The sequence below is a fragment of the Pseudophryne corroboree genome, chromosome 11 (genome assembly GCF_028390025.1).
Source record: "Pseudophryne corroboree isolate aPseCor3 chromosome 11, aPseCor3.hap2, whole genome shotgun sequence".
Classification (NCBI taxonomy): domain Eukaryota; kingdom Metazoa; phylum Chordata; class Amphibia; order Anura; family Myobatrachidae; genus Pseudophryne; species Pseudophryne corroboree.
Genome location: NC_086454.1, coordinates 257,351,593 through 257,364,983, shown reverse-complemented (window position 1 = coordinate 257,364,983; position 13,391 = coordinate 257,351,593). Strand labels below are relative to the sequence as shown.

At 45.6% G+C, this 13,391-nt stretch overlaps 1 protein-coding gene across 3 annotated transcripts in view; it reads left to right on the top strand.

Moving 5' to 3' along the window:
- The window catches only part of LOC134969405 (nuclear receptor coactivator 5-like), a 147,652-nt gene that overhangs the window by 39,083 nt on the left and 95,178 nt on the right, over window positions 1-13,391 (top strand). For all 3 annotated transcript variants that reach the window (XM_063945345.1, XM_063945344.1, XM_063945346.1), the window contains 2 exons: window positions 8,559-8,588; window positions 9,238-9,312. In XM_063945345.1, the coding sequence (XP_063801415.1) occupies window positions 8,559-8,588; window positions 9,238-9,312 (105 nt within the window). The remainder of the gene's footprint in view (window positions 1-8,558; window positions 8,589-9,237; window positions 9,313-13,391) is intronic.

The window sequence follows — 13,391 nt, the reverse complement described above, 5'->3', positions numbered from 1 at the left end:
TGTAAAGCCACCTGTCTCATCAGCGCTGTGCTTTTACAGACACTTAAGTATTCTACATGTCATTTTAGACAGTATTCTGTGATATACATTCGGTATCTAATGTGCGTTGTTATATCTACACTCATACATATTTGTATGTAGTTTTACTAGTCCAGTGCAGGTTTATTGTTTATATGTAATAACTTCTGCATTGTACATGTGACTAAGTGTGCATGTAGCTGTTGTGCGGGATTCCATTTTACTGTATCACATATAGCTATCACTATATTCTGTACCCTGAGGGGGCTAGGTGCGCCAGGATATATATATATATATATATATATATATATATATATATATATATATATATATATATATATATATATACACATATATATATATATACACATATATATATATATACACATATATATATATATATATATATATATATATATATATATATATATATATATATACACACACACACACACACACACAGAATATACGGTTTGGTATTTTTCCCGTGTTTTTCAGTCACCGCTTAACTCCTCTGTTCTGTGTCCTTTATTTCCTGTAACATTACATAGGAGGTTATTTGCAGGTGTTGTGTTTGTCTGGCTATATTGTACTGTTACGCCCTAAGGCTACTTTCCTTATAATGTATGCTACACAGGGCAGGAAATCCGCGGACGCTTCTGCATCCTGCAGTACTGGCACCACGGATTTACCTGAGGGAAAAGTTTTAGCTGCTGGTTCAGTAGCTGGGTGTCATACACCCAGTTAACCTGCAGAACCTGCGGCCAATCAGGATCCACCTTGGGCAGCAGTCTCAAGTATGCTGACTACACTTATGACACGTCTTACGCGCCCTATGGGACCTCCTGTGACATTGCAGGCACATATTGTCCCTGTAGTTAATCTGCCCTGGGCGGATACTCTGTCTACCCAATTACAACAATTAAATCATTCTTTGGTTAGACAAAAGTCTACTCCACGCCCCTCTGGGGCCAAGGGGTCATCTAAAAGGGCCATTTCTTCCTCACAATCCACTAATATTTCGGATAATTCCTCCGATGAGGATGGGGAATTTACTGATCCGTCAGACACTGATACAGTTGCTTCTGATGAGGAGTCTACAACCCAGGTTGATGTCCCTGACCTAGTGGAGGCTATTAAGCTGATTCTACAAATTGATGATGAGCTAGATCCCACTACTGCGTCTAAAGGCCCGTACACACTGGTCGATGTATCGGCCGTTCTCTTGAACGGCCGATACATCGCGGGACCGTCGGCCAGTGTGTACGGGCGATATGTCTGTGAACTCCGTCGTCCACAGACGTATCGCGTCGGCCGTGCAGCACAGCCGACGGCCAATATATCTAACGATATATTGGCGCGTCGCTGTGTGTGTACGGGGCGGTCTTCCGACCGCCCGTACACATGCTGCGGCGGCCGGCAGTGATTGACAGGTGAACTGGGTGGGCGGGCACTCGCGCCCGCCAAGTTCATGACGTCAGTCCCCCGACGGATCGGGCAGTGTGCACAGCACACTGCCCGATCCGTACATAGATATATCTGCAGATCAATTGATCTGCAGATATATCTAATAGTGTGTACCCACCTTAAGAGGCATGATAAGTTCAAACGTCAGAAGGTTGCTAAAGTAGTCTTACCACATTCTGACCATTTAATTGACATACGTCAGGAATCCTGGTCATCTCCAGGAAATAAATATTCCCTGTCTAAAAAGATGCTAGCTCGTTATCCTATCCCTGCGGAGTTGAGTAACAAGTGGGAAACTCCACCGCCGGTGGACTCTCATGTCGCCCATCTTGTGGTGTCATCTACTCTGCCTGTCACCTCACTGAAGGATCCGACGGATAAGCGTGTGGAGGGATGCCTGAAGTCTATTTACTCCCTTCCAGGAGCTGTAGATAGACCAACTACGGCAGCTTCCTGGGCTGCAAAAGGAATTGAAGCATGGGTTCAGGCAATTGAGGATGAGCTGCCTCAGGATTTTTCTGACACTGCCAGACAATATCTGTCGTATATTGCCACAGCCTCCCACTATATTCAGGAGGCGGCTTCTGACGCAGGTGTTATGGCGGCCAAGGCGTCTACTGCGTCTATACTGGCTCGTCGTATTATGTGGTTAAGGTCCTGAAAGGTGGACCTGGATTCTAAAAAGAACTTTGAGGTGCTCCCTTTTAAGGGAGACATCCTTTTTGGGGAGGATCTGAACAAGTTTGTGAGTGACTTAGCATCTGCTAAGACTGCGTTTCTCTCAAATACTAATCCTTCTGCTCCGAAGGCTAAGAGTACCACTTTTGGTTCCTTTCGACTTCCAGGGACAGCAAAAGGTCAGCCGTACCCGAGACAGGCCCGTGCTCCAAAACCACTAAGTCCAAACCTAAACAATCCTGGGCCACCCGACGGCCTGCTTCCAGACAAGACAAGCTTGCTGCATGACGGGGCGGGCCTCCCCCTGGGGGATCTCAGGGTGGGAGGCCGACTTCTGCAGTTCGCCCAGGTGTGGTTAAAGACCACTTCGGATGCCTGGGTGCGGGAAGTTGTCTCTCACGGGTACGCACTGTTTTTCAAGAGACGTCTCCCTCGCCAGTTCTGCTCAACGGTTATCCCGTCGGATCCGTTGAAAGCGCAAGCTCTACACTTGGTTGTGCAATCCCTCCTGGACACGGGAATGATAGTGCCGGTACCTCTGTCCCAGAGAGTCAGGGGATACTATTCGACCCTGTTTCTAGTTCCGAAGCCAAATGGGTCCTTCCGGCCAATACTCAACCTCAAATCATTGAACAAATTTGTGGGAGTGTCCAAATTCTGTATGGAAACTCTGTGCTCTATTGTACTGGCTATGGAACCCAAGGACTACATGGTATCCCTGGACATACAGGATGCTTACCTGCATATACCTATTGCCATTTCACATCACCAATATCTGCGGTTTGCTATTGGCAACCTACATGATCAATTCCAGGCTCTGCCATTTGGATTGGCTATGGCCCCTCGGATCTTCACCAAGGACATGGCCGTGATGACGGCCCTTCTCCGCCATAGGGAATCAGTATCCTGCCGTATCTGGACGACTTGCTGATCCTGGCGAACTCGCAAGAGGTTCTCCCCAGTCATCTGGAACTGACGGTCCAATTCCTACAAGACCACGGGTGGCTCATCAACTGGAAAAAGTCTTCGCTGGTCCCTGCTCGGAGCATGGTGCACCTGGGGGCACTGTTGGACACACACAGCCAAAGGTTGTTTCTGTCTCCGGAGAAAGTCCTGAAACTACAGGACAGGATTTGATGCTTCCTCTGTCGCCCAAGAGTGTTGATACACTCAGCGATGCAAGTACTAGGCCTCATGGTGTCTGCTTTCGACATGGTAGTGTACGCTCAATTTCATTCCCTCTTCAGAGGTTAATCCTTTCCAAGTGGGACGGCCTGCCTCATCGGATCAGATCTCAAATGATCTCCTTGACTCCGGAGGTTTGTCAATCACTGAGATCGTGGCTACAGGACCAACAGTTGAGCAGGGGCCGTCCCTTCTGGATCCCCAACTGGGTCCTTCTGACGACGGACGCAAGTCTGTGAGGTTGGGGCATGGTGTTGGAGCAACACTCTCTCCAGTGTCGGTGGACCAGGGAGGAATCTCTTCTCCCAATAAAAATTCTGGAGTTGTGAGCTGTGTTCAATGCATTGCCTCTACTACGGAACAGGCCTGTTCAAGTACAATCAGACAACGCCACCACAGTGGCATACATAAATCATCAAGGCGGCACTCGAAGCCGCATGACCATGACGGAAGTGTAAAAAATCCTTCGTTGGGTGAAACGCCATCTGCCAGCAATATCGGCAGTGTTCATTCCGGGAGTCCTCAACTGGGAAGCGGATTTCCTCAGTAGTCAGGATGTGTACGCCGGTGAGTAGAGTCTTCATCAGGAAGTCTTTCAACTCCTAGTGGACAAGTGGGGCCTACCAGATGTAGACCTGATGTCGTCTCGACACAATCACAAAGTTTTGGTTTTCGGATCAAGGACAAGGGATCCTCAAGCAGTGTTCGTGGACGCACTGGCAATTCCATGGAACTTTCGGCTGCCCTACGTGTTCCCTCCAGTGTCACTCCTGCCCAGGGTTCTACAGAAGTTCAAGCAAGGAGGAATACTACTTCTAGTTGCTCCAGCATGGCCCAGACGGCATTGGTTCTCAGACCTGCAAGGTCTGTGGATAGAGCGTCCTCTTCTACTTCCTCAACGCCCAGATCACCACGTTCAGGGCCCTTGTGTCTACCCGGACCTGGCCAGACTGGCTTTGACAGCGTGGCTCTTGAAGGTTCCCTCCTGAGAGTGAAAGGATTTTCCGAGGCGTTTGTCCAAACTATGTTGAAGGCCCGCAAACCGGCTTCAGCACGGATTTACTATAGGGTCTGGAATTCTTACTTAACCTGGTGTGCTGCTAAGAATTACGATGCTTCTAAGTTTAGTACTTCCAGACTTTTGGCTTTTTTGCAACAAGTCCTGGACTTAAGACTTCGTCTGGCCTCCCCCAAGGTTCACATATCTGCCTTGTCGGTGTGATTTCAGTAGAAAATTGCATCTATTGCTGACGTTCATACATTCACTCAGGGCGTATTGCGAATTCAGCCTCCTTATATCCCTCCTGTGGGTCCATGGGATTTGTCCATTGTCCTGAAAGCCCTACAAGAGTCTCCATTTGAACCTCTTGAGACGGTTGACCTTAAGTGGCTCACTGCCAAGGTCCTCCTATTGCTGACTATTGCCTCCTGCTAGAAGGGTTTCGGACTTTGCCTAAGGTGGTGTCATCTTTTCACCTTAACCAAGAGATTGTGGTTCTGGCCTTTATCTCTAATGATTTGTGCTCCACAGAGCGGTCTTTGGATGTGGTACGGGCTGTCCGTATATATGTGGAGGTCAGGTTCCCTTTTTGTACTTTTTGGTTTTCACAAACGTGGCTGGCCTGCGAATAAGCATACCTTGGCCAGATGGATTAGAATGGTGATTGCACAATCTTATGCACAGGCTGGTCTTCCAGCTCCTGCAGCTTTCAAGGCCCATTCTACTCGGCCTGTTGGACCTTCTTGGGCGGCCTGCCGTGGCACGTCCGCAGAACAATTGTTCAACGCGGCTACGTGGTCCTCTGTTCATTAGGTTCTATGCCTTTGATACTTCCTCCTCACAGGATGCTTCCTTTGGACGCCGGGTTCTTGTACCCGCTACAGTGCGTCCCCTCCCATGAGGAACTGCTCTAGGACATCCCCGATGTTATTCCCTGTGGAATACCAGTGTACCCCGCTGCAGAAAAGGAGATTTATGGTAAGACTTACCATAGTTAAATCTTTCTGTGAGGTACACTGGATTCCACAGGGCGCCCACCCTGACGCACTTGGCTTCTTTGTATTTGTATGGCATTAGCCGCTGGTCCCTTCTCCTGTCGTGAGAACCTGGTTCTATGTGACTAACATCTGCCGTCTCTTTTACCTGCTTCTGCATTGGACTGGTTAACGAAACGGGGCTCCAGTGCCTGCAAGCGGAGTTGTAGAGGAGGCGGTGCAGTGCATCCTGAGAATAGTCAAAGCTTTAGCCTGTTGGTGCCTCGGATCAAGATCCAACTCTACACCCCAATGTTATTCCCTGTGGAATCCAGTGTACCTCGCAGAAAGAGATTTAACTATGGTAAGTCTACCATAAATCTCCTTATTGCATTTCCGTACAAACGCAATATATCTTTACATGCTTAATGTAACAACACCACATTGCCTGTGGCATTGTACCATCTAAAGTGGAGCACATCAGGTAGGACAATTCGACCACCCAATATATAAAATTATGAATTGTGTGGTTTTGGGGACATACACTATACAATAATCATTGTGATCTGCCACTGGCCAGTATATTGTATAGTTCCTACCCAGCTTTAGACTGAGGAACCCTGGAGTATTGTGGATTCACAGTGTGGTTTAGATTAGAAGTTGTAACTTGAATATGATATGAATGGAATGGAACCTCCCATCCAATATATTCATTTAAATATATTTGGTAGTGAAGCAGGCACAATATGAATCGCCATCTAACATAAAATTTTAATATTTGTGTTGGAGAGGGAACTATCACAGTGGTAGACAACATAAAAGTAACACAGTACTGTATGTCTGAGGAGCGGAGGTCACCCACAAAACATGTCGTAGAGTGACATAACAAATTCCATTTTTACTTTCTTTTTGTTTTTAAAGCACATCTTTGTGTTTTTTGTACTAGTATATATTTTTTTCAATTCAATAACTTTTTATTGAGTTTTATATCATTTTACAAAGTTAACAATAAAAGGAAAAAAAAAATCAAGAAAACACCATCAGACACCCATCATCATATAAAAACTAAAAACATATCTGATCAGTTATGTGTAGATTCTTTCTAAAATCCAAAATCTTCATAACACTGGTGACAGAGCATCATAGTATTCATAGAACATTACAGCATATTAACACAGTGCTGGAATGCTGGAGGACATAGTCACATATGCAATCGTCCAGAAGACACATATATCAATATGGACATGGACCACATAAGGAATACGATACACCACACATCACAACACATAAAGACACATAGTAACAAATAAAAACAAATGAATGTAACATGGCTGGCCACGGGCTACCCACCACACAAAATACGTACTTGTATTTTTTTGATATGCCTCCTGTCTTTGACAGGTGATATTTTATGTTGCCTATCATTGTGAGATTACACATGATGTATATGTGGATATCCTCATGATGTATATTAAATAAATGTTGTCATTAATACTGAGTCAGAAAAACATTTGTTGCTAACAATTCTCTGTTGGGTTTTCAGTACTGGTGAATTCCGTTCACAGATGCGTCATTGGGATTTGCTGGTCTTGGAATGTTCTTAGGTCTCACTGAGTGTGTCTCACACCATAAATTAGAAAACAAAATGCTTATTTCTTGTGCATCTTTTTTTTTAGCTCTTAACATCTTTTGTCAGGGTTCTTATATTGGATTTAATATCAGTGTGTTCTAACTAATTTTACCCAACCCCCTCTTTACCAAAAGCAGAACAAGTCTTGGGAAAATCCCATTTGTACAACTCCAGGGGGAATTCCTTTTGAATAAAATAAGCTCCCTGGAGATGCCACCATAGCAACCTCACTGCCTGTACATTCTCTCACTTCTGATACCATAGCAACATACTATACCCTTCACCCAAACTAATGTTTCCTGTACAATGTGGTTTTCTGACTGACCCAAGCAGTAGTTTATTCCCAGTATAGCATATATAGAAATTACTCTGTTCTATACTGTGCCAATTTCTCATGGGGCCTAATTCCAAGTTGATCGCAGCAGAAAACTTGTTAGCAGTTGGGCAAAACCATGTGCAGTGCAGGGGGGGCAGATATAACATGTGCAGAGAGAGTTAGATTTGGGTGGGGTGTGTTCAAACTGAAATCTAAATTGCAGTGTAAAAATAAAGCAGCCAGTATTTACCCTGCACAGAAACGAAATAACCCACCCAAATCTAACTCTCTTTGCAAATGTTATATCTGCCACACCTGCAGTGCATATGGTTTTGCCCAACTGCTAAAAAGTTTTCTGCTGCGATCAACTCGGAATTACCCCCCATGGTCTGTAAATGATAAAGGTATCTTTGGTGCTAAACTTTTCTCAGCGTATTAGGGGAATTCAATTACGGCCAAAGTCCTCCACCTGCCCGAATCCGTGCAGCTGCAGCCGCACTTAGTAGCAGCTCAGTGTAGCATAAAATAATTCACTACCCCTTAGGGTAGAGAGCACTTTTGTTTATATTTAGGGAGGAGTGTGGGGGGGGGTTAATTTCCCCCCAATATCTCACTTTCCGTTATTTTCATTGTTTATAACCAAATTGGACTTCTATTCCTTATATGCACACACATAAATGTAAAGGGACCCTGGTCGCCTCAGTCAACCCCAATCCCTCAGTACCACTCCGTAACCATCTTTGATGCTTTGTCCGCCCACCCCAACTTCCTCCCCGTTACCGGCGTGTTCTCTTCTCCTACGTCTGTCCCAATGCTCTCTGCAGTTGAAATGCAAGCAGAATGTAAAATCATGTGCTCTCCAAGATTCTGCTCCACTGCACAGCTAGTAATATAAATAGGCCAAAGGAGAGGCACTGAGGACAAACCGCGTCATACAGAATTATTCCAACGTTTAATCATTCTATTTCAGGGACTCATTCTCTTTGATATGGGTCTTTCTATAAACTGCACTGTTTATTTCTATTAATTTGATATGTATCAATTATCCCAAAACATTAGGTGCCAGCAATATATTGGAGTATTGTCTCTGTCCCTGTTGTAATTGCATCGAAAAAGAAAAGTGAAGTCGGTATGCATGAATGCTCTCATTCCAGTAATTTACAAAGTATGAATGTATAATTACTTTGTTTTGGATTAAAGGGATTACATCTAATGTCTTGTTGCTATGTATCATATTATTAAATAACCAACAGTGCCTGTCAGTTCATTCTAACACTTGTGTTTCCTCAGGAAGCCAAGCTGGATACCTCGTCTTTTTGAGTAAGTTTTCATGTTTTAGTCTCCTGTATTTGGGTCAGGCTCACTAGTAATTGACTTTAAGGGTGGAATTCAATTGTTTTCTTGCGTCTAAAGTGACAGGAGATCATGGGGCAATATTCAATTGATCCCCCTGATCGCGCCCATATCAGTCTGGTTTAGCTGCGTAAATTGGCAAAACCTGACTAAAGTCATGGGCGCAATTGTGAAAAGTCCCATTTGGGCACCCAAATGGGTCACTTTTTGCGCATTTCAGCTCTCCACCTCTGGTGGTAGCGAGCTGAAATTAAGATATCACACCTGTTGGCAGAAACAATTGAATAGCTACCAGCATCTGCGATCGAGGGCGGGAGGGGGGAGAAAACCATTGAATTCCGCCCTTATTTGACTATCCGTAATTCCACGGTTGTTAGAAGCAGATAACCTAACTTAAGTGTTACCTGTTACACATGTTTGTGTGCAGTGTGTTGTATTAACGGTGAAGGGGGATAGCTTGGGGCACCAATAGAGCTTTTGTCATGGACGCTCAGAGCATCTAGCTATGTTTTTAATAGTATGCCTGTGTAGTCTAGTTATAAAAGGGCAGTGTGACCACATCAAATATATACAATTGTTTTACTGCAGATATGCTGACTTTCTGATTTCTTTGTAGCATTAACCCGTACAAGCCCAGCCAGAAGGCCTCATTCTCTGAAAAATATCCCAGAGATGTGGAAGAACAAAAAAGGTATGGATAATTTTTCCTCAAATATTGGAATTTGTGCTAATAGTATGCCTTTGCTGACTAAAGGAGCCCGATATCTACAACACTAACAGGGGACCTCAAGTCTGTGTGACTTATTTCATGTCTGTATACTGTACCTTTATACTCTTGCAGCATTGTTTGTTGTCTGTAAATCAGTCATGATTGTGTACAGCAAATGTTAAATTATACTATCTGAGCAGAATAATCAAGTGCCCAAATAGAGTTGACCTACATTGTAACGTGCATTCATTTCTCATTCATCTGCTTGGGGGATATGGTTTACTTTGGGGTGTAGAGGTAACACTGGTTAAAGAGTGGGCACTCAACACAACTGAAATTTGTTTGCATTCTGTCTCCATCCCTCCTCCACCAATCGGTTGTCAGTATTTGTTAGTGCCTTTTTTTTGTGACATTGAAGTTCTCTGTAAGGCGGTCAGACATAGCTCTTGTTCAGTGCTTCTCTACCACTACCCCTCTCATTATATAGCTCCTGAAGTGGGTGATCACCCTGTTAGTGTACACTGAACGGTGTTCCCAGGGCACTGGTGCACAGTCCCATAATCAAGGAGCTGTGACAGTCACAGCAGCACCAATCTATCTGCATGATAGGAAGATGTTGGAAACCAGAAGCCCAAAGTGCTGCTTGTGAGACTGAAGACCTAGGACCTCACATGTCTGGAGAGTACACATCCAGATTGGTGGAGTCAACCTGGGCCAGTGCGCTACCACACTTCATCACAGAACTGGCAAGGTGGTTAGAGTGTCTTAAGCTAAGTCAACAGATTCCGCCTTCTTTCCTCCTAGGGACTCCAGCGATGCTCTTTTTTTTCCTTGAGAATGTTTGCCTCTATGAGTGGTTATGCCTCAATGAGTGGATCTAGCATATCTCATATGGATCAGAAATCTGTTCTGCTCCACTTGCTAGCGGACTTCAGTTTGGGACCATCAACTATTAATAAAGGTTGGATTAGTGAGAACATAGACTATGAGGACCCTCAGCATGGTTCAACGACCTGTCCAGTAGACAAGGTGTTCATGAGTTAGTCTTAGCAGTTTGAACTGCCCCATTTTCCGTTCTCTGTTACCTTGTTCATAAGGAAAAATAAACTTTGTTTTCTTCGCGCCCTCTCACCAGTGGGCAGAACTTTTTGTTTTTAGGTGTAACAGAAATTGGATAGGTGATTTCTGGTTCAGAGGAAGTTGTGTTTTAGCTATCCCTTTTTTTCTGCGGCAGGTTACATTGGTTTCCACAGGGAAAACATTGGGGGTGTAGAGTGGATCTTGAGAGGCACCAACAGGCTAAAGCTTTAGCTGTCCCAGGATGCATTGGGGCCTCCTCTGTAACCCCACCTCCAGGCACTGAGAGCTCAGTTTCGAGTTGGTGCCTACAGCAACAGGTCACCTAACAGGAGGGCTGCACTGGGCAGCCTTGAAAAAGCTTTTCTAAGAAGATTTCCTTTGTTGGACTGGTTCTCTGGTACTTGCGACGGAGAAGTCCGGCTTAGGCACAGAGTCACAGACCGCTCTCCTGGTTCGCGTGGCTGCTATGGGGAAGAGGTAAGGGGGTCCCCCAGGCGGGACCCGCCATTAAATCATGTCCCCACCGCGACCTAGGGAGACGGGACGTGGCGCTGGCGTGGACACTGTCACCAAGCAGGGACCCCATTAGACCACCGGGGCGTCTGAGTACAGGTCGGGTGTACTAACACCCTATTTAATAAGACTCACAGTACCCGGGGTGGAAGTCCCGCATAGGGGAGGTGGCGCTTGACCTGTAGCGATCTCTTTGCAGATTTCCCGCCCTGGAGCTGCCTCATACTTTCCCTCACCGAGAAACTAGGCGCCATCTTATAGCATTGCAGCAGCAGCTGCTGATCTCTGGGATTGCAGGGCACAGTCTCCCATGTAAAGCCGCCTGTATACAGAGCCGTGACTTTACATTCACTTGAGTATCCTACATCTCTTGACACAGACAGCGTTAGTTGAGAAAAAGTGTACCTTTACATAATATGTTGTATATCCTCATGTCATGGACCGCGCTGTGATATAGAGGTGTGTGTGTGTGTGTATATATATATATATATATATATATATATATATATATATATATATATATATATATATATACAGGTTGAGTATCCCTTATCCAAAATGCTTGGGACCAGAGGTATTTTGGATATCGGATTTCTCCGTATTTTGGAATAATTGCATACCATAATGAGATATCATGGTGATGGGACCCAAGTCTAAGCACGGAATGCATTTATGTTACATATACACCTTATACACACAGCCTGAAGGCAATTTTAGCCAATATTTTTTATAACTTTGTGCATTAAACAAAGTGTGTCTGCATTCACACAATCGTTTTATGGTTCATATACACCTTATACACACAGCCTGAAGGTCATTTAATACAATATTTTTAATAACTTTGTGTATTAAACAAAGTTAGTGTGCATTGAGCCATCAGAAAACAAAGGTTTCTCTGACGTCCTAGTGGATGCTGGGGACTCCGTAAGGACCATGGGGAATAGACGGCTCCGCAGGAGACTGGGCACATCTAAAGAAAGATTTAGGTCTATCTGGTGTGCACTGGCTCCTCCCCCTATGACCCTCCTCCAAGCCTCAGTTAGATTTCTGTGCCCGGCCGAGCTGGATGCACACTAGGGGCTCTCCTGAGCTCCTAGAAAGAAAGTATAGTTTAGGTTTTTGATTTTACAGTGAGACCTGCTGGCAACAGGCTCACTGCAGCGAGGGACTAAGGGGAGAAGAAGCGAACCTACCTAAGTGGTGGTAGCTTGGGCTTCTTAGGCTACTGGACACCATTAGCTCCAGGGGGATCGCACACAGGACCCGACCTCGTCGTCCGTTCCCGGAGCCGCGCCGCCGTCCCCCTTACAGAGCCAGAAGCAAGAAGGTCCGGAAAATCGGCGGCTGAAGACTTCTGCCTTCTCCAAGGTAGCGCACAGCACTGCAGCTGTGCGCCATTGCTCCTCATGCACACCACACACTTCGGTCACTGATGGGTGCAGGGCGCTGTGGGGGGGCGCCCTGAGCAGCAATATTAACACCTTGGCTGGCAAAACTGACACCATATATAGCCCCAGAGGCTATATAGGTGTAAATTACCCCTGCCAGAATAACACAAAAAGCGGGAGAAAGCCCGCCGAAAAAGGGGCGGAGCCATCTCCCTCAGCACACTGGCGCCATTTTCCCTCACAGCTCCGCTGGAAGGATCGCTCCCTGGCTCTCCCCTGCAGTCCTGCACTACAGAAAGGGTAAAAAAGAGAGGGGGGGCACAAATTTAGGCGCAGTATAATATATATATGCAGCTATAAGGGAAAACACTCTTTATAGGTGATATCCCTGTGGTATATAGCGCTCTGGTGTGTGCTGGCATACTCTCCCTCTGTCTCCCCAAAGGGCTTTGTGGGGTCCTGTCCTCTGTCAGAGCATTCCCTGTGTGTGTGCTGTGTGTCGGTACCGCTGTGTCGACGTGTATGATGAGGAAAATGATGTGGAGGCAGAGCAAATGCCTGTAAATGTGTTGTCACCCCCTGAGGGGTCGACACCTGTGTGGATGGACTTATGGAAGGAATTACGTGACAGTGTCAGCTCCTTACATAAAAGGTTTGACGACATAGGACAGCCGGCTACTCAGCTTGTGACTGTTCCAGCGTCTCAAATGTCATCAGGGGCTTTAAAACGCCCGCTACCTCAGATGGCAGACACAGATGTCGACACGGATACCGACTCCAGTGTCGACGACGATGAGACTAGTGTACCCTCCAATAGGTCCACCCGTTACATGATTGAGGCAATGAAAAATGTATTACACATTTCTGATAGTACCCCAGGTACCACAAAAAAGGGTATTATGTTCGGTGAGAAAAAACTACCAGTAGTTTTTCCTGCATCTGAGGAATTAAATGAGGTGTGTGAGGAAGCCTGGACTTCCCCCGATAAGAAATTGATAATTTCTAAACGGTTATTGGCAGCGTACCCTTTCCCGCCAGAGGATAGGTCACGTTGGGAAACATCCCCTAGGGTAGATAAAG